We start from the raw sequence: 22,266 nt of genomic DNA, 5'->3' as shown, positions 1-22,266 counted from the left end.
ATATGGGTATTATGGAAAAATATCCAGGAAAGGTGCTCAAGGTAACCCCTGGAGCAACCAAAATCAAAAATGGGTCTGGTAGGAGCAGCCTGGCCAAAACTGCTCCAAAAATCCTTCAATTCATTCCCCGGCTGCTCCACAAAAATATCTCAAAAATTTTTAGGGTTTGCTGATGAAGGGTGTCAGGATTTTGGGGTGGAAATTGGGATTCTCTCTCCCAAAAACTCCAATAAAAGGGAAGAAGGCAATCAGAGGTTCAGCTGAGAAAATTCCCCCTCACACCAAGTGAGGCCCTCCCTCAAAATCCCAATTTCCTGTGCTCAGCAAGGCTGGGAATGTGGACAGCAGGGGAAAAAAATTAAAATAAAAAAGCCTTTTCCATCTTTCTGACAGAGAAATTAATTTTAAATCCTCGCCCGCATCGCCCCTCGCTCACCCAGGACACTGTGGAACATCAGTCTTGTGTGCCAGGATGGATTTTCTGTCTAAAATTAACATTTCAAGTGAATTCTTTGGGAAAAATCAGAGTGACACACGCAGAGAATCACACACCCCCTCCCAAAAACAGATTCACCACGGGGTTTAGGCAGCGAGGGTCCTGTTCAAGCCCCCCAGGAGTCAGAATTCCATGGAAAACATCCCCCAAAATCCCTGGGATGTGCCCAAAAAGGGGCTTAAGGCTGTCAGGCTGTTCCCAGCCAGCTCCTCCTCGTGTCCCTGCTTAAAAACAACAACAAAAAAAAAAGTTCCTTTTTTAAAGAGTTTAAAAAGGAATTCACATCTCAGGAATTCACATTCCTGGCTGGGGGTGCTTTCCTCACCTCGAGGAAATCCTTTCTGCACAAGGCAATGCTCTGCTGCTTTTCCTTAGACATAAAGTTGACTTTATTTCTTTTCTTAAAAAGTTAAAAATACAGAAGGTTCAGAAACTGCTTTTCTCCTTGCAGGTTTGCAGCTTAAGGAGAAAACAATCCTTCACTGAAATGTTTCTCTTAATTGGCTTTTTTTTATTATTATTATATATTTTTTTTCTAATTGTGGGGTTTTTTTTCCTCTCAATCATCATCACCCTTTTTATTTTATTTTTTAGGACAGAGGTTGAGGAGCGCTGACTCCACCACTAATTTAATAACATTTTTTTTATCTTTTTTTTTTGGTTTTTTTTTTGATTCCAGATTCACATTTCCAGGTGCCAAGAGTCCAGAGAAGAGCCCCCCGCTCACTTCTGCCTTCCTTTTGAGATCAATATTTTGGTTTTTGTGTTTATTTATTGAACACAGCAGTGACCGTTGGCATCTTTGAAGCGTAATCTCATCTTGGGCCGGTATTTCTCCAGATAAAGCAGCTGTTTGGAATTGAAAGCTCCCCTCCTTTTCCTAAAAAAAAACCACAAGGAAGGTGGATATCAATGGGAAAAAAAAAAGCACCATTTTGCTCTCTTCAGGCAGGTTAGTTTTAATTTTAATTGATTGATAATTTAATAATAATTTTACATTTAATAATGTTCGAAATATATTAAATAATAAATATTATTTAATAATAATTGTAATTATTTTTATATTTTTATTTTATAATTGTAATTATTTTTAATGAGTTATTTAGCCCCAAAAAAAGCAGAATTTTGGTGGGAATTTGTGTTTCACCCAGGAGAATAAACCACAATATTTCAGGGGAATATTCTGATTAAATTCCAGCTCTTTTTTTTTTTTTTTTTTTTTTGCTGTTTTTTTTTTTTTTTTTTTTTGCTGCTGTTTTCATGGAGTGGGAGATTTTATTTCCAGGCTTGGAACAATAAAAAGAACAACATCAAGGTCACCCTCCCCAGGTGCTGCTGATCAGCTCAAAGACACAAAGAGATAAGAGGGGCCCACAAAAAGCATTAAAAAAAAAAGGCATTTCAAATAACTGGAAACCCTGGGAAGCCCCAAAAAGCTGGAATTGCTTCCCTGAGCACAGATCTCACCTGCTGAGCTGCATTTCAGGGGTTTTGTCACTGAATTTATCCTGCCCTGGGTTATTCCTGAGGTTTCTGAGCAGGGAATGATGCCCAAAATTCCCCTGGGAAGTGCTGAGCTCCTCCATTTGTTGGCTCAGCCTCAGCAGGATTTTAATTTTTATTAATTTTAAAAATTATTTTAATTATTACTCATTTTTATTCCTTTTTTTTTTAAATTAATTAAATGCAATTTTTATAGCCCCGGCCTTGATGCTTTTTCCTCACAAAAATCAGAATATTTGAGGCTTTACTTTAAATGTAAAGGCAGATTTTAGAAGATCACCTGTTAATCCTCATTAATTAACAGAAATTTTTATAGTCCCATCCTTGATACTTTTACCTCACAATTTTTTTATATTTTTTGTATTTTCTTCACACATAAACCCAAGATCACCTGTTACTCCTTACTTGAATTAGAATCCATTTTTACAGCCCCATCCTTGACACTTTCACCTCACAAAATCCAAAATATTTGAGCTTTTGCTTCACGTTTAAGAGAGATCACCTGTTAATCCTCATTAATGAGCAGCATAATTAATTATAGCCCCATTCTAGACACTTTTACCTCAAAAAAACTCAAAATATTTGAGCTTTTTCTTCACATTTAAAAGAGAGATCACCTGTTAATCCTTATTAATGAGCAGCATAATTAATTATAGCCCCATTCTAGACACTTTTACCTCAAAAAAACTCAAAATATTTGAGCTTTTTCTTCACATTGAACCCATATTTTAAAGAGATCACCTGTTAATCCTCATTAATTAACAGAAATTTTTATAGTCCCATTCTTGATACTTTTTACCTCACAATTTTTGATATTTTTTGTATTTTCTTCACAAGATCACCTGCTTCTCCTTACTTGAATTAGAATCCATTTTTACAGCCCCATCCTTGACACTTTCACCTCACAAAATTCAAAATATTTGAGCTTTTTCTCCACGTTTAAACCCAGATTTTAATGAAATCTTATTTATTTTAGGATAAAACACTTTAAAAAAAAATCTTTTCCTTAACAGGCTCAGGCTGGTCGAAAACCACAGAATAAAAGATTCCTGGGGGGTGGGAAAAAAAAGTGAATTTTCACTTACTGCCTTATAAACTGAACTGCATCCTCATACTTCATTCCACATTCAATGAGAGCAAGCGCGACCAGAACGGGAGCCCTGCAGGAAAAATCAATATTTAAGGAAATAATAAATGGAATCCTTCAAAATTCATCCGATTTCTCTCCCCAACAAGCAGCTGAAGGGTTTTTTTTTCTTTCAGCATTTCCCACAGAAAGGTGTTTTGCCCGATGTAAAATGACTTTTTTTGGAAGGGATTCTGCTTGCAAAGGAAATAAAAATCAATAGCAGCTCTTTAGTGGTCGGGTTATGAGAATAATTCTGGGTTTTTATCTCACTTTAACCTCGTTTTCTGGGTTTTGACATCTCCTGAATGCTTTTGAGTGTGGATTGAGCAGTGCAGACACTGAGCTGTGGCTTCACAGATATTTATATATTTTTATTTTTTAAGTAATTCTGCCAAGAGCAGGGAGAAGCAGAATTTTCTGCTTTGGGATCTTCATTTCAGAAGTCAGTTAAGGGTAAAAAAATGGGTTTTTAACACTCAGGAATCCCAAAATACATTGAATTTTCTCCACCCCACAGAGCAACAGGCACCTCTAAGGGTGGTGTGAAGAAGAATTAAAGAGGTGCCAGGAGTTGGACAATTCCTGTGGATAAAATGAGAAAATCCAGGAGGAAAAGCTCCCACTGTCACCCTGCACCTGCACAAATACAATTATTCACTCTCCAAGTGAGAATTTGATCCATTCCCAACTTTTAAACCACTGAGTTCATGATTGACACAGTGTCCTTCCAAGGTTTTTGATAAATTATGAAACTAATCAATTAATATATGAATATAATACATTGTATGCACATAATAATTTAATAATTAATAATGAAACTAATGAATTAACTAATATTTTAAAGCTGCATTAAGACCCTGTTGCTCTCATGACATAAATTTGATCTAGGTTTAAATTATTTGGGAGAAAACAGAGAAATTGTAGGTTGTTGAATGCCTTCCTGCCAAATAAAGGAAGTTTATTATTACATTTATTATTTCATGTAATTAAATAATTAGCAGATCTATTATTGTATTAATTTATTAATATAAAATATTAATAACATACTAATTTAGTATTTAAATTTATTATTGATGATAATATAGTTCAATTACTATTATATTAATTATATTATTTTATTAATATAAAAGCGTTAATAATTGCATTTAATAAGATTTACTGTTTAATAGACTGAAATAATTAGTTGATTTACTATCAACTATTAATTACATTAATTTACTAATATAAAATCGTTAATAATAGTATTAATTTATTATTAAAATTTACTGTTTAATATAATTAATTAATCTTTTACTATTAATTATTAAATTAATTTATTAATAGAAAATAGTCAATAATTGTATTATTTAGTATTTAAATTTATTATTCAATAGAATGAAATAACACGAGAAAAATAAATCTTGATAATAATAATGATGATAATGATGATAGTGATGGTATCATCATTACATTTATAATAATAATGATGATATTGATAATGATATTGATGATGATATCATCATTAAATTTATAATTATAATAATTATAATGATGATATTGATAATGATGATATTGATGATGATATTGATAATAATATTGATAATGATATTGATAATGATATTGATATCATTAAATTTAATGATATTGATAATGATATTGATAATGATATTGATAATGATATTGATAATGATATTGATAATGATATTGATAATGATATTGATAATGATATTGATAATGATATTGATAATGATATTGATAATGATATTGATAATGATATTGATAATGATATTGATAATGATATTGATAATGATATTGATAATGATATTGATAATGATATTGATATCATTAAATTTATAATGATGATAATGATGATAATGATGATAATATCATCATTAAATTTATAGTAATGATAATAATGATGATGATAATAATAATAATTATGATAATGATGATGATAATGATGATGAGGATATCATCATTAAATTTATGATGATGATAATAATAATGATGATAATGATGATGGTGATAATAATAATGGTAATAATAATAATGGTGATAATAATGATAATATCATTAAATGTATTATTATTTGAGCCAAGTGAAGCCCCGAGAGCAGCACCGACCTTCCCAGCCCTGCCACACAGTGCACAGCCACGCAGCAGCCGGGCTCCTCCCGAAATTTGGTTTTCAAAAGGTTCAGCCAATCCTCCACGATCTGCCCGGGGGGCGGTGCTCCATCATCAAACGGCCAGTCCTGAGGGGAAAAATGCCTTTAAACTCCAGCAGTGACACAGAAATCCTGCATTCCGTGAAAAAACAGGATCATAAACACACTTCTGGGGTTTTTTCTGCTGGCACAGGTCGATAGGATGCAACATTAAATGTTTAACAAGCATTTGATTGCAGCTGGCAGTGAGCTTCAATAAGGAATTTTTTTTTTTTTTAGAGAAATCCCTGCCCTTGAAATGCCATTTTATTAAAAAAAAAAGATGTGAAAATCAATAGGTGTTTTCAGACAAACACGGGAGAGAGGAGAACTCTGCAGAGCTCTGCTGGTGGCTGTGGCACCCCTGGAAAATCCCATTTGTGCTTCAGGCTCTGGGGGGGTGAAGCTGCTCCCAAAAATTCCCAATTCCAGAGGAGCAGCTCCTCCAGCTGCCAGGAATTCCAGGAGTTCCCAACCCCCTGGGTGTTTTCAATTTGAAAAAAACACAAAAAAACCCCAAACTTTTATGAGCAGAGTTCAGGCTCTGGGGGGTGAAGCTGCTCCCAAAAATTCCCAATTCCAGAGGAGCAGCTCCTCCAGCTGCCAGGAATTCCAGGAGTTCCCAACCCACTTGGTGTATTCAATTTGGAAAAAAATAAAAAAAAACACAAAAAAAACTACTTTTATGAGCAGAAAGGTGCTCAGATAATGGCAGAAATTCACATTTTTTGCTGTTGAAGGGGTAGCCACCATTAAATCCAAGCTATATCAAAAACAAAAATAAAATCAATAAAAAATATCAATAATCAAAAATTCATCTTTTTGCCAGGGAAGCAGCTTGCCATTTTTCCTCACACAAATTTCCTGGAATTTGAGCTCCACATCTTTCCTTTCAGGCCCAAGCACAACATCCCACAGTTTATCTTTTTCTTGGATTTGGGGAGTGCTGGAGAAAGGATGTAAAGGGGAAAAAAACAGTATTTAGTGGTTTTTTAGCACTTTTCTTTAGATGACTGTGATGTATTTCAGCAGCAAAACTCATGGCAGGGTCCTGGATTATTCCACAACCTCTGAAAATGGAAGGAAATTGCTTTAAAAAGAGCCCACTCCCCTCATCAGGACTAAAAAAATCCCTTTTCTGGAGCACTTGAAGAGCAGGTTCTGATGAAACAATATCCTCTGAAACCTCAAACCAGCAGAGTTTTCATTCTGAGATGCACCCAGCACTTCCCAGCTCAGAAATGTGCTGAGAGGTGGGAGTCCAGTAAAAAAACAAACCCAAAAATACTGAAATAATTTTACATGGGATTAATTCACCGAGCCTGAAGAGTGCAGAGAAATCCTTTGTTAAAGTACTTGGAAAATTAAAAATATCTGGGACAACACAGCAAAGGGAAAGGCCACAGGAATAAGAGCACGAATCAAAATTTGTTCTTTCTAATAAAAGGGTTTTTTTATGGGATTTTCCACTCAATCCCACAGTGCTGGCTGGGTTATTTCAGGTTTGTGGCACCCCCTGTCCCAGGAAGAGAGGTACAGACAGCAGGATGCTGCTTTGAGAGAGGATTTTCTGTCTTTAATTGAAATTAAATCTTTTCCTTTGCATCCTCACAACTCCTGGGCTGGCCTGGATCAATCCCAGCGCTGATAAAACACAGGGACAAAATAATTCTGGCATCAGGGATGGAACTGCAGTGAAGTTTTGAAGGAATTTTTTCCTTATTCTGAGCTCTGGGTTCCTGTTGGACAGGAAAAAAAAAGCAAATTCTGAGTGCACAATGAAAAAAACAGGATTGCACAAAGGGATTTATCATTTTTTTCCTTTTTTTTTTGGAATAGCACAACAGCTCTGGGAATGGCAACCCAGGTGGTGAAGCGACAGAACTTTGAGGTGATAAAGAACTTTTTCTTCAAAAATACTGGAATTAGGAGCTCCCAGAGCTGCCTGGATCTGAGCAGGGTGAGCCCACAGCTTCCACTTCCATCCTGGAATTCTAAGGAATTCCAAGCAAGGAATTCCCACCTCCTTGTGCCATCCTCATGGGGGGCACAGAGGGGAAAAAAAAAAAAATCTGATCCAATAAATCAAAGAGTGAGAGAAAGACAACAAGGAAATATCCCCTGGATCCTGAAGATGAACAAAGCCAAAAATCCTCTCAGAAAAAAAAAAAAAAAAAAATTAAAATGAACAAAACCACCACAGCCCCTCTGGGAGCCAAGAAGTGCCAAAAATCCTCTCAGAAAAAAAACCAAAAACCACTTCCATCCTGGAATTCTAAGGAATTCCAAGCAAGGAATTCCCACCTCCTTGTGCCATCCTCATGGGGGGCACAGAGGGAAAAAAAAAATCTGATCCAATAAATCAAAGAGTGAGAGAAAGACAACAAGGAAATATCCCCTGGATCCTGAAGATGAACAAAGCCAAAAATCCTCTCAGAAAAAAAAAAATAAAATTAACAAAACCACCACAGCCCCTCTGGAAGCCAAAAAGTGCCAAAAATCCTCTCAGAAAAAACCAAAAAACCTTCTGATTTTCCTGATTTTGTGTTCCTGAAGTGTAGCAGCCCACAGGAATTAAATCCATCCCAGCTCCTGGAGCCCATCCCTGCAGGGAATTGCAGCTCATTCCCTACTTTCTCCCTCTGCCATCTGGAAAAAAAAAAAACTCTGGAGCCACCACATTTTAGCCATGACCCACTCCCAGGTTTGCCAAAACATTTCCATTTTCAGGGTTTTCACCACAATTTTGACCTCAGCAGTGCTAAAATAGACATTAAATGGTGCTAAAAGAGGCACTAATCTTCCCCCAGGCTGTGTTTTTAATGTTGAATGTTATTTTTTTACAGGCAAATGTTAGCCTGAAATAGCGAGGTGTTATTTTCTCAGCTGGGGGTTACTCAATCCCATTTCAGAGCAGCCAGAGGACTCTGCCTGGAAAATAAAAAGCAGGAATTCACGGGGAAGAGGAGCTGGATTTATCTCCCTCCTGGAGCAGTGTCCTGAGGGTTTTTAGGCTGAGGGAAATATCTGCAGACAGGAGATTGTGCTCCAAGTGAGAGGCTCCAGAGCAGGGCAGAGCTGCAGCAATCCCCACTTCCAGTTTGGTTTTTTCCTCAAAGAGCAGCTTTCGGTTCAAAACTGAGGTTTTAAAGCTGCCTGAGAAGCAAAAAGCCTGAATTATTTCAGAAACACAAACTCCAGGGCACTGCCCAGGGCCTGGAGAAGGTGGGAATTCCATGCCAGAGCTGCCCTGGGAAGAATCTCCCCTCTGGAACAGGAATTTTCTCCCAAGCCCCAGCTTAACTCAGGGCTCAGAGAGACTGCACAGCACAAATTGAATTTAATCCTCCCAGTCTCTGGCAGCCTGAGGAGTGCCCCAGTGTCCAAAAACACCTCCAGACAGCTCTGGAAGGAGGAAAAACACAATTCCAGAGGGCAGCCCTGCAAGGAGGGGCTTTTCCAACCACACCAAGCCCCAGGTGGCTGCCTGGAGCTGGAATAAAAGCTCTGCAGGGCTGGGAGCCAAGAAACCTGACTGACCTGCACGTGGAATTTTCACTGACATGCCACAATAAAATGTTTTTATCCTCATGGAAAACTGCAGTTTTCCATGTTTTTGGGGTTTCGTTTCTGCATGGAAAACTGCAGGAGTTTTCCTGTGGAAGCCAAGAAACCTGACTGACCTGCACGTGGAATTTTCACTGATATGCCAGGATAAAATTTCTTTCCTCTGTGGGTTTTTTTTTTTTTTTCTGCATGGAAAACTGCAGGAGTTTTCCTCTGACTGAGCCACAAAACCTGACTGACCTGCATGTGGAATTTTCACTGATATGCCTGGATAAATTTTTCTTTTCCTCATGGAAAACTGCACGAGTTTTCCCGCAGAAGCCACAAAACCTGACTGACCTGCATGTGGAATTTGATATGCCAGGATAACATTTTTTTTCCTCCATGGAAAAAAGTTTTTTCTCCTCATGGAAAACTGCAGGAAAAGGCAGTGGAAGGTTTCTTGTGGAAGCCAAGAAACCTGACTGACCTGCATGTGGAATTTTCACTGATATACCTGGATAAAATTTTTTTCTCCTCACAGAAAACTGCATTTTTCTGTGGAAGCCAAGAAACCTGACTGACCTGGACCTGGAATTTTCATTGATAATGCCACAATAATTTATTTTTTTTTCTCCTCATGGAAAACTGCAGGAGTTTTCCTGTGGCTGAACCACGAAAAACCAGAGAGCTACAGGAAGTTTTGAGGTGCAATTTCTGCCCTCACAACACCGGGGTGTTATTACTCACTCCCAGCAAAATAAACTGATTTTATCAGGCACACTCTAATAATCCCCAAGCATTGCCTGGAAAAACACTGCCTGGAAGCTCGGGGTGAGCACACACCTCTTAAAAAAACCTCCCTGGATCAGTCAGACAGCATTGCACAATGGCAGCTGTGAGTAAGCAGGGCAGGAATTCCACCTGCTGGGCTCCACTGGGGTCAGGAGGGGATTTTGGGAGGAATTCTTCCCTCTGAGGATGAGGAGGGGTTGGGATGGATTTCCCAGAGAATTTGTGGCTGCCCCAGGAGTGTCCAAGGCCAGGGTGGAGTGTCCTGGATAGTGGGAGTGTCCCTGGCCAGGGTGTGGATGAGCTTTAAGGATTCCAACCCAAAATATTCCAGGATTCCACGGTTCTCTCCTGCCACAGGAATTTGGAGCAATGTCACCCACAGGCTCAAAAGTGGCAATTTCTGTAAGAGCAAGGAGAGGGAATTTTATCCACATGCTGAGAAAACCAACAGCAAAGCCAAAAAATGCTGTGGCCAGAGACAAGGACCAAACCAGGCCTCAAACACAGGGCTGAGCACCAGATATTACCAAAATAATCACTAAAAAACCAACAAAATACCTCAAAAAATCCAAAACCACCCAAAAATCCAGTCAGTTTCTCAAACCCACCTCTACCTGGTGTTAATTTTTTTGGCCAAGCTGGACCATCCCCAAGCACTGAAGAGATCCCCACAAGTTCTAGAGATGAAAATTCAGATTTTTAGCCAGTTTTAAAGGAACTCACTAGAACTTGGATCCCTTCTTTCTCGATTGGAGCTTGATCATAAGTGGCATCACAAACTCGCACCAAGGTTGTCACCCCGTACTTCTTCAGCTCCTTGAAGAGAAAGGAAAACACTGAGCACTCATAAATGAGAAATCTCCTTTTATCAGCTGTAAAACTCAACATTTTCCACATTTTCAGGGCACCAAGGTGACTGCCCATGGAAGGAGCAAGGGATAGAATTCGTGAGGAAATCCACAAGCGACGGAAAAAATGAGAAGCATTTGAGAGAGGGGGGAAAAAATGCAATTATAAGAGTAAAATTGCAATTATAAGAGTATGAAAATAGCTGCTTAAATGCTGCATGCAGCTTCTTCTCCTCTTTAAATAGAAGCCAGGGACTGTTTGCTGCAGGCAGTGCTGACATTTGGAGGCAGGGAGGAGCAGAACACACACCCCACCATACTCCAGCTTCCTGGTAATGCACTAAAAGTAGCACTCGGTGCCAGATGAAGAACCAGAGGATCAAACAAAAGCTGCTCCACTTCACTCTGAAGGCTCAAAAAAACCAGAATTTCCTCTGCTGTTCGGGGCTGAATTGCACCTCATAATTAGCAGGAATATCCATTGCAGAAAGGGCTGGAAAAGGGAGAAAATTCTCAAGAATTGGGGTGGTAGAATCCTAAATACTGAGAATTTAAAACTTTTTGTGTTTAAGGCACGGACCCACAGGAGAACACTGCATTTGACCTAAAGTCATAGAACAAACTTCTAAAATTAACTGATAGCACTAAGACTACAAGTGTGTAGTTAGTTAAAAGTGTGTAATATCACAAAGTAAAAAAATAAACTTAAAGATTTTAGAATATAAAAACAAATATGAAGCAAAGTAGAAGTTTTAAGGTAGAAGCAAGTTGTTCTTCTTTACCTTCTTCCTTCTTCTTCATGGATTTATGTTTTGTAATTAGACAAAAAAGTCCACATTATAAGCTTCAAAATAATTATTGAGCTATAAGAAAAAATAATCTAAGTATCCTTTCTTAATTAGATAGTTTAGTCTTTAAAAACCTTATAACAAAAGATGGTTAACCATTTTGTACCTCACTAATAAAAAGCTACCAAACTCACAATTATAAAACTATTTTATTAATAAAAAATAATAAACACCTAAATCCAAACATAAACTACCATCTCAAATACCTTCAATCCAAAAAACTAACTCATCCTGTGAGCATAAACTGAGTTTGTATTTCATTTTCTGAGGGAGGAGAAAGCTCAGCTCCAGCTCTTAACTCAGCAGCTGAGCAATGGTTGATCTATTTATTAAAAGAATTTCCTCTGCTGTTCGGGGCTGAATTGCACCTCATAATTAGCAGGAATATCCATTGCAGAAAGGGCTGGAAAAGGGAGAAAATTCTCAAGAATTGGGGTGGTAGAATCCTAAATACTGAGAATTTAAAACTTTTTGTGTTTAAGGCACAGACCCACAGGAGAACACTGCATTTGACCTAAAGTCATAGAACAAACTTCTAAAATTAACTGATAGCACTAAGACTACAAGTGTGTAGTTAGTTAAAAGTGTGTAATATCACAAAGTAAAAAAAAAAAAAAAAACCTTAAAGATTTTAGAATATAAAATAAGTATGAAGCAAAATAGAAGTTTTAAGGTAGAAGCAAGTTGTTCTTCTTTACCTTCTTCCTTCTTCTTCATGGATTTATGTTTTGTAATTAGACAAAAAAGTCCACATTATAAGCTTCAAAATAATTATTGAGCTATAAGAAAAAATAATCTAAGTATCCTTTCTTAATTAGATAGTTTAGTCTTTAAAAACCTTATAACAAAAGATGGTTAACCATTTTGTACCTCACTAATAAAAAGCTACCAAACTCACAATTATAAAACTATTTTATTAATAAAAAATAATAAACACCTAAATCCAAACATAAACTACCATCTCAAATACCTTCAATCCAAAAAACTAACTCATCCTGTGAGCATAAACTGAGTTTGTATTTCATTTTCTGAGGGAGGAGAAAGCTCAGCTCCAGCTCTTAACTCAGCAGCTGAGCAATGGTTGATCTATTTATTAAAAACAGCTCATTACTTAATGAAAAAAACATTTAGAGTCACAAAATCAAAATATTTTTCACAATGGGATGGTTTGGGTGGGGAGGGAACTCAAAGCCCCCCCCAGTTCCACTGCTCTGGCCTGGGACATTTCCTCTGGGAATTCCACCAGGCAGGAATTCCCTGTATTTTTAACCTAAATTTCCCATTTTTCTGTTTGAACCCATTATTGTGTCCAAGGATGCTTTGATGGAAAGGGGGATGTGTTTGTATCCTGAAATTGAACGACTGTCAGCAAATTCCTGGCCAGGAATTTTGAGGGATTTGGGAATTTTTTTGACTCATTATTCTTGTCCAAGGAGCAAATCCTTGATGGCAAGGAGAGGGGTTTGTCTGTATCCCAAAACTGAAGCTCATCCAGGCCAAGAAATGCAGGAATTGACAAAAAAAAAAAAAACAAAAAAAAACCCACCAGTGAATTCTCTTCTCATACTGTGAGAACTGTGAGGAGAATGTGAATAATAAAGACAGAAAACCTCTTAAATTTCCTTCCAGAGGTGATGAAGGACTGGTCAGCAAATTCCTGGGCAGGAATTTTAGGGATTTGGGATTTGTTTGGACTCCTTACCTCGATGAACTTGCTGAGGGTTGCGTTGGTTGGGTTGTGAGTGATCAGGAAACGCAGATTCTCATAAGTAATTTCCACGGGGGCTGGACGGTTCATAATGGCAAAGAAAATGTGTGAGGGGCCAAAAAAAAAAAAAAAAAACCCAAAAAAAAAGAAAAAAATCAAAATAAAGGGGGAAAACCAAACAAAACAAAAAAAAAAAAAAAAATCAAAATAAAGGGGGAAGACAAAACAAAAAAAAAAAATCAATGACCTTGGGAACGTTTCACAGCAGAAAACATCAAAAAGACTGCTAATATGGCCGGGATTGATCAGAGCTTGCTTGTTCCTCGGGGATTTTGCTCCTAGAAAAAGCAGGTTTGCTTCCAACTCCTCAATTCCTGGCGGGGTGGTATCCTTCAGACTCCCAAAAGTGCCACAGGGCAGCCTGTCCTACATGGAGGGCAGGGCTGGGTGCTCCTGGTGCCGAGCCGTGCCGGAGTCAGTGACGGCGATGCGCTCCCCAGGGCCAGCAGATATCCCATAAATCTGAGCCGCGTCCCGCTGCCTTCCCGGAGTCTCCAAGGGCAAAGGAAAGAGGGAATTGCGGCACGAACGCGCGGGGAGCCCCCCGAGCTCACTTGGCAGCCAGGGCGCTGTGCTGGGCCTGGCAGAAGTCTGCCCTGACGCGCAGAATCGCCATAAATGTGCCAAGTATCCTCCAACAGAACACCTGGAACGGGGAAAAACAGCGGGAAAGGCGTTGGTGGATGGAGCTCCCAGCAGGGATGCACCCCAGAGAAACTCAGCTTAGAATAAACATAGTAAATATGTGCAGGAAATAAATAGGAAAAATAAAGGAGATGAATGAAGTAAATAATTAAATAAGAAATGAAATGTAATAAGAAATCAATAAAATAGGAAATACTAAATAAGAAATAAATAAGAAATAATAAGAAATAAATAAATAAGATGGAATAAGAAATCAATAAATAAGATGGACTAAGAAATCAATAAAATAAGAAATAAGAAATCAATAAAATAAGAAATAATAAGAAATAAGATGTAACAAGAAATCAATAAAATAAGAAATAAATAAATAAAATGTAATAAGAAATAATTAAAATAAGAAATACTAAATAAGAAATAAATAAGATGTAATAAGAAGTAAATAAAATAAGAAATAATAAATAAGAAATAAATACAATAATTTTTAAAATAAATAAAAATAGAAAACATAAATAACTAAAAGAAATAAAGAAATAATTATAAATAAAATATATAAATTAAAAAATTATATAGATAAATAAAATAAATCAGAGTCCTGATAGGCCTAATCATAAATATTATGAATAAACTCAAATTAAAAGAATCATTAAAAAAACTTCAAAGAAATCAAAGTCCTGATAGACCTAATCATAAATATTGTGAATAAAGTCAAATTACAATAATCATTTAAAAAACCCCAAAGAAATCAAAGCCCTGATAGACCTAATCATAAATATTGTGAATAAAGTCAAATTACAATAATCATTAAAAAAACCCCAAAGAAATCAAAGTCCTGATAGGCCTAATCATAAATATTATGAATAAAGTCAAAGAAATCAAAGTCCTGATAGACCTAATCATAAATATTGTGAATAAAGTCAAATTACAATAATTATTAAAAAAACCCCAAAGAAATCAAAGTCCTGATAGGCCTAATCATAAATATTATGAATAAACTCAAATTAAAAGAATCATTATAAAAACCCCCAAAACAAATAAATGAAAGTCCTGATAGGTGTAATCCTAAACATTGTGAATATTCTCTCGGGATTTGTTGCAATTCCTGCTCCTGGAGCCACCAAGAAGAAGGAATTCTGTGTCCTGGAGCAACAGAAAACAGCACAAAGCCAAGCACACTCTTGGAAATGTCATGGGCACAGCCCCACCTGCTTGGATTAATCCCAAATATATCAAAACCAGCACTGCTGTGCCTCTGTTTTCTGAACAAAACCAGCAGCAGGAGCAGAAGTAAGGGTATAATAAATAAAATAATATAATATAATCAATTTTTCATGTATTTCAGCTCCTGCTGGCAGATAAATTTCACCCAACTGGAAATATCCCCCAGAAATTTATCAAAGTGATGGCCAAATGGTCATTTAGCAGCAATAACTTTTAGTTATTCTCAATTATTTCAGTTATAGCCATAATAACTTTGGGTTATTTGCTGCCTTATCTCTATTTACAGAGCTGGCCTTTAAAGGCAGCCACAGCTCTCAGTTTGAAGAGCCAGAATTCAAAATACAAAATTCCAGCAGTAAAGGGTGGAACAAAGCCATGAAATTTAGGGGGCTGGAAAGGAGAGTTATCCCAAAGTCCCTCAAATCAGGATTGAAATATGAAATTATCAACGTGGTTTTTCAGTGCTTTTAAAAATAATAGAGCCAAGGAATTGCTGCTGATGGAGCAATTCTATTTTTTTTTTTGAGGGAAAAAAGGTTGAAATTGGATAAAATCCCAGCCCGCAGGCAGAAATCACCAACCCACAAGTGGAGTGGAAAGGTGAAGGTGGCACACCTGAGCGAGGATAATTAGGGATTAATTAGCTCCCCCCACGGAGCTCCCATCCCAAGCCAGGAGAGCCCAGCGTTAATGAGAGCCTCGCAAATTAAACACCACCAAATTACCTTTTCCAGTGCCATCGAGTCAAAAACCACCCAAAGAACAGCAATCATTCCCTCAGAGCCAAAATTGATATTAATTAACTTGCCAGAGGCGAGGGAAAAGCTGCTCTCCATCACCTCCCCCGACCTCCAGCAGCTCCTGCTCTGAGGGACTGGAATTTCCACCAGGAATCCTGGAATGTTTTACCCACAGGATGGAAAAATCCCCTCCAAACACACCAGACTGAAGCCCTTGCATTTATCAATTCACTCTCTCACAGATCAAGAGGTGAAAGCCCAATTAGAACCTCATTAAGGATAACAAAAAAATGTTTTTATAAATAATTGAATGGCAAAATGAGGAGGCGGGAGAACGCCCATTCCTAGATTTTCTCCTCAGCACCAGATTTGGTTGGAAAAGCCTCATCCAGACCTATTTTTGCCCTGGAATTTGTAGCAAATCAGGGTCATTTTTGAATCAAAGAGGGAATTTCACCCCAATTATTTTAAAAGGCGGCTGTACAAACAATTTACCAAGTGATTAAGAAGTGGAATATTTCATTTCCACGTGTGCTCAGAGTGGCAAGGAGTCAGCAGCTCCTCTGAAAACCAGGAGTGACACCAGCTCCCCTTCCCAAAGGAATATTCCTGAAGCATTTAATTAGCTCCTAGCTCAGAAGTGATTAAAAATGTGGTTTTAATAAAGCACTGTATTTAAGCCTGAAAAATGTTATTTCCAGCAGGATAAGGAGTTGATGTAGCACACAAGGCTAATTTTAAAAGTTTGGGTTGCTGACAGATATTGAGTTTAAAAGGAAAAACTCAGGCTTTCAACTAAGAAAATTAAAACTTTTTGTCTACAACTTCTGATTTTCCCAAGTAAATATTTAAAAAATTCTCTCTCCCTGGGTTACCAAGTAAATTTGCACTTCAAAACCCCAGGAGAACCAATGAGAATAAATTGTAACCAGGTCTGTGGACAGCAGCAAACAAGGAATGGTTTTTCAGCCAATTAACCTTCAGATTTTCTAGTCAGAAAGTGAGATAAGGCATGGAGAGGAACCAAAAAATGACAGAGGCTGGGCTGGAAAAGAGAGCAGCAGCATCCAGGGAGGGAAAGCAGAGAGCCAGCAGGACAAACAGCTGGGAATGAACAGCCCTGGAGCTGCAGGATGTGCCTGGGAGGCAGCTCCTGGTGGGGTCATCAGGGAATTCTGATCAATCCAGGTGTTTTCTGATCAATTCCAGGTGTTTTCTGATCAATCCAGGTGTTTTCTGATCAATCCCAGGTGCCACCTGATCAATCCCAGGTGTTTTCTGATCAATCCCAGGTGTTTTCTGATCAAATCCAGGTGCCACCTGATCAATTCCAGGTGTTACTTGATCAATCCCAGGTGTTTTCTGATCAATCCAGGTGTTTTCTGATCAATCCAGGTGTTTTCTGATCAATCCAGGTGTTTTCTGATCAATCCAGGTGTTTTCTGATCTAATCCAGGTGCCACCTGATCAATCCTAGGGGCCACCTGATCAATTCCAGGTGCCCCCTGATCAATCCCAGGTGCTTTCTGATCAATTCCAGGTGCCACCTGTGCAGGTGGGAGGGATTTTGGGATGTTTTAGCTGAACACACACTCAGATCCCACCAGGATTGCCTCCCCTCGCTCACAGCCTGATCCGAGGTAAATCTGAGAGGAATTTCTCCTCAAATGGGCAAAAACAAGCTGAAAACCTCTGGGAAGGGCAGGCAATAACCAGCATAAATTAATTAAGGTAACAACTGATCAGGAGAGAAATGAATTCCTGCTTTGACAGGAGCTGGAGATGGCTGGGAGCGAAATCCCAAACTCCAGTTTAGGATTCCTAAATGTGAGATTCCAGCAGAGCCAGCAGCAGCCCAGGGGAAAGGAAAACCAAGGAATGCCACCGTGAGGAATTCCCAGCTCCACAAAAAGGAGAGGCAGAGAGAGGAACAGCTCAGAACAGCTGCAGCCTGCAGGGATTGCAGAACAGGATCCCCCTGGAAAGGTCACCGGGATCCCCTTTCCAACGCCCCGGGGCACAGGATGCGCAGCACTCCCTGCTAATTTGTTACTCAGAATTAAAAGGATTCTTGGGAAGGCCTGGAGCAATCCCAGATCGTTTTGTTCCTCTGAGGGAGGATCCACGTTGAATTCGTGAGCTGCTGGATTTGCCTTTTCTGTGAAATCTCTGGAATTGCCACACGTGGAGTCAGCACCACGAACGGATCCCATCAGATTTCCATCCTGCCTCAGGATTTTGGCTTTTCCTGCCACTCTGCCCACGCCAGCTTTTACTTCCCCTTCCTGAAAATTCCCCTCTCCATCCCAACACTGCCAAAATATTTCACCTGCAACATTCTCCACGCGAAAGAAGCCAGAGACCTCCAAAACGAGCCTTAAAACCTAAACCACAAACCCACCAGAACCAAAAAAAAGATCTAAAATATATTTTCTAAAACATCCTCTCGAGGAGAAAAACCCTGGAATTAAATGGTTCTGGATGAACTCCTGGCTGAAGGAAGCTTGCTCAGACTGACACGTGCCTGGAGAGGGGTGAGGTCCAAAAATGTCACTGTTCCACCCTGTCCACCCCCGCGGGCGGCTGCGGCTCCCTCCCAGTTCCTCCCAGTCCCTCCCAGTCCGGGGGTGACTCACTCGTTTCCTCTGCACAGCAGATACGGATCTGCCCGAGCAGGAACAAGAAAGCCTCAAAGGAGCCTCGAGTGGCAAGTGACACGTCAGGAAATGGTGACAATTGTGACAATTGTCACCTGGCCAAGGGGGAGGACAGGCCCGAGGCAAAGCTCACAAAGCTGGGCTGCCGTCCCTAAGGAGGAATGGATGGGGAATCACCCTGGGAAGCAGCTGGACACTGGCATCCCTCTTCCAGGAAAGTGCTTCATACTCTTCTCTCTTAATGCTCTTCTGACACTGGGATTAGTCTTAAAAAAAACCCCTCCCCACCCATCACTGAAGTTTTTAAAGGACATGTGTGAATGGTATTTGCATTCCATGCCCAAAAAGTTGAAAGTTGCTAAGTGTTTGAAGTCAAAGTTGCTAAAAGTGTTTGAAGTCAAAAGCAAAAGGCTCTGATAAAAAAAGAAAAAATAAATTAAAACTTGAGCTACAATCCTGTTTAAGCCACAGAATTATATTCAAGTGAAATCAAAAATTACTTTCAGAAATTTGTTTGCAACATCAATAAGTCTTTCCTAAAAATCAGAAGGCTGAGTTGTCTAAGCTGGGCTTTGAAAACAAGGTCCTGCCTGATCAACAGCTCAGCCTAAACATTCTCACACGGAATATCAAACCCAACAGCCAAACCCCATTAACGAGTCGAGCAGGACTTAAAAGCAACTTCAAAAATCGCCCAGAAAACAGAGAAGCTGCAGAGCTGAGTCACTTGCACCTCGCTCATCTCCCTAATTTGAGTTTCCATCCACCTCTGCTGGGAAAACGCCTCAGTCTGGAGCTGAGGAGTTAAACCAGGCTGACAGCTGAGCCTGGGGCTGACTGATAAATGTCACTGCCCGGCCACAAAGTCCCAATTGTTCCCAGGCACAGCCCATTCTCAGGCTGAGAGCGAAGAGCTGAACTCTTTTTTAGCAGGGCACCGAGAGAAACAAGGGGCAACTAAAAGCTCCAAGTGACAGCGCCCGGAGTGGAGCCAACCTGGAGAGCTGGGAGAGGACATTCCACACTCAGCGAGCCCCTCAGCACCAGCAGAAATTCCCGAGGTGACACCAGGGTCACAGGCGCCCTGAAGGCATTTCATGTTTCTCATTTAAGCAGCTCTCAGCTCAGTGTCCCACAAAGCTCCCAGGGTGACTCCCAGGGCTCACAGGAGCTGCTCTGGATCTCCAGCTGCCACAGGGATCCAGAGGCACCTCCAGCACCAGCTGCCCCCTGCCCGTGCGGGAGCAGCACCAAAAAAATGGGGTTTCCATCCCAAAACAGCCCACAAACATCACCTGGAATCACAGCGTGGATTTTAATCACAGGTGGATTACAGCTCATCCACGGGCAGGGAGGGACACCTCCCAGGTGACCAATCCTAGGGGCCACCTGATCAATTCCAGGTGCCCCCTGATCAATCCCAGGTGCTCACCGCACAGGGAATTCCACTCCACAGCTCCCCTGGGAATTCTAGCCCATCCCTCCTCACCTCACAGGGAATTCCATTCCACAGCTTCTCTGGGAATTCCATTCCATCCCTCCTCACCTCACAGGGAATTCCACTCCACAGCTCCCCTGGGAATTCTATCCCATCCCTCCTCACCTCACAGGGAATTCCATTCCACAGCTCCCCTGGGAATTCCATTCCATCCCTCCTCACCTCAGAGGGAGCTCTCTCCCCACCTCCAAACCCACTCCCTGTCAGTGTGAAGCCATTCCCTCTCGTCCTGGCATTCCTGCCGGAGCTCCCTGCTTGCCCTGCACCCCCAGAGCTCCTCTCCCAGCTCTGGAGCCTTTTCCTGGATCTGCCTCCCAGGCTGCTCCGCAGGGAACAGCCCCGGAATTCCAGAGGGGGCAAAGTCCAGGCAGGAGCCAGGGGAGCACCCTGAGCTCTGCCCTGACACAGGGAAAGGTGTGAGCACTGCCCTGGGGAAGAGGAGCATGGATCTCTGCAGGGAATTCAGCCTGGAATCGTTCACTGAAGTTTATGAGGTGTTTGTTTTGTTTTTTTTTTAATCATTAAAAATCACAACTAGACCCTGAGTAAGACCCACACTCCTGGCTGTGCATCCACACTCCTACCTTAACTCCAGCTGAGTTGATTAAATCCAAGTATTTCTACATGTTGAGTCATAAGGAGACAGAGTTTTCTGGCTGCTGCTAGTGGTGGGTTTCTCTTTTTTGATTTTTTTTTTTATATATTTTTTTTCCTCTCCTTTAAATCCTAACTGCAGTTCTGAGTCAGACCCTGCCTGGTTCATTCGGGGAGTTTCGAGGCGAGTTTCCATTTATACAGGAGCTTTTCAAAGCCAAATTTCTGCTTTCCTCCTCCTCCTCCTCACCCCGAAACCATCGAGCACACACTGCCCCGGGGAGAAAATGCAGATCGTGACTAATCACACCCAGGAACCATCATGCGACCGAAGGAAGCCACTTCCAGCACTTCCCCACAGCCTCACCTGGGCTCCAAAGCCCCCAAATCCCAAAGCTCAGCTCCTTCCCAGCCCAAAGCACGCCCGGAGCTGACACGGCTCAGAAATCCGCCCCTCCCTGACTCAGACCTTCCCGCAGGTCACTCGCAGCACCCTGGGCCACGCCAGGGCTTTTTTTTTTTTTTTTTCCCCCGAGGCGTTGCTTGTCCCAGAATCCATCGGCTCCCCCCTTTCCCAGCCCCCAAAAAAAAAATCCCACAGGGCAGCCCTTTATCCAGACAAACCGGCCCCACAGCCCTGCCCCCATTCCCAGCCCAGGAAAACCACCACATCCTGGACACCCTTCCTTTCCTGCCCCCCTCCAGCCTGAGAAATGTCACCCCCCAGCTTTTTCCAGCCCTAAACACAAAAACAAAAACAAAAAAAACCACCCTTCTCCCTTTACAGACCACCTCGAGGCTTCTCTTTCCCACCCCAAAAAATGTCCAGCTTTTATCAAACTTGTCCCTCATCCACACAGGAATCAGTAACAGCCCTCCCCTCAAAACACTGCTCCAAATGCCCCCAACACCAGGTAAAAACACCCAAAAATCAGCTAAAATCCCTCAAAACCAGGCACAACCCCCCCCCACCCCAAAACCAGGCACAAACTCCCCCAAAACCAGGTACAAATTCCCCCCAAAGCCAGGTAAAAATTCCCTCAAAACCAGGTACAAACTCCAAACTCAACCCTCCTCCAGCCTCCCTGTCCCAATCCCCCAGGAAATGCTCCCCCATTCCTGAACACCCCCCCCCAAAACCGGCTGCAAGGGGGAACCTGGGGACCCCCACAAGGCTGGGGGTGGGCACTGAGCCCCCCCACACCCCACAGGTGAGGGAGGACCCCCCCCAAAGCAGCCCTGCAGGGAGAGGGGACCCCCAGAGCTGCAGGGCAGCGCCACTGTCCCCAGCCAGCCCCCGGGGACCCCCAGAGCACCCCCAAAGATCAGTAGGGACCCCACAGCTCTGAGCTGCCCCCCAACCCCGAAGTGTCCCTTAACAAACCCCACAGGCCGGGAATTTCCTCCACAAGAGGAAGGATTCCCCGACCCAGGCGCTGGAGCCAGGCGGAGCCTCGTGGACCCCCGAGTCCCCCCCCAAACGAGCCCTCCAACCCTCAAGCCCAGCCCAAACCAACGCCTCGGCCTTCTGCAGCCCCAAGGCCCTCCCAAACCGTCCCCCAGGGCACAAAAACCCCTCCAAAGCACCCACGAGGGCCTCAGGAGGCTCTGCAGGCCTCAGAGCCGCCCCGAGCAGGGAATCCCCTCCACACACGCCGAGCGGCACCCGGGATTCCCCCCTTCCCCAGCTCCCGGGGCGGCGGCGCCTCCAGCCTCCCGCGGTGCCCTCCGTTCCCCCCTCACCCTGGGCATTGAGCGGGCCGGGGGCCGGGCGGGGTCGGGCGGGGTCGCGGGCG

The 22,266-nt window shown here is 41.4% G+C and overlaps 1 protein-coding gene across 2 annotated transcripts; it reads right to left on the bottom strand.

Annotated features, from left to right (window-relative positions):
- Positions 1-861: 861 nt before the first annotated feature.
- Positions 862-22,266, bottom strand: PTP4A2 (protein tyrosine phosphatase 4A2). 2 transcript variants are annotated; one of them, XM_041417652.1, is made up of 7 exons: positions 22,214-22,266; positions 13,306-13,764; positions 13,053-13,135; positions 10,378-10,470; positions 5,231-5,361; positions 3,085-3,159; positions 862-1,376 (listed from the first exon to the last, which is right to left on the bottom strand). In XM_041417652.1, exons 2-7 carry the CDS (start codon positions 13,331-13,333, stop codon positions 1,268-1,270), a joined length of 519 nt encoding a protein of 172 aa, XP_041273586.1. In that variant the 5' UTR covers positions 13,334-13,764; positions 22,214-22,266; the 3' UTR covers positions 862-1,267. The 2 variants fall into 2 exon arrangements, with proteins under 2 accessions (XP_041273586.1, XP_041273587.1); XM_041417653.1 differs by lacking the exon at positions 22,214-22,266 and having other exon boundaries at positions 13,053-13,764.

The sequence above is a fragment of the Onychostruthus taczanowskii genome, unplaced genomic scaffold (genome assembly GCF_017590055.1).
Source record: "Onychostruthus taczanowskii isolate IOZ18803 unplaced genomic scaffold, ASM1759005v1 scaffold56, whole genome shotgun sequence".
NCBI classification, from domain to species: Eukaryota; Metazoa; Chordata; class Aves; order Passeriformes; family Passeridae; genus Onychostruthus; species Onychostruthus taczanowskii.
This window is presented reverse-complemented; position numbering and strand designations above follow the sequence as displayed.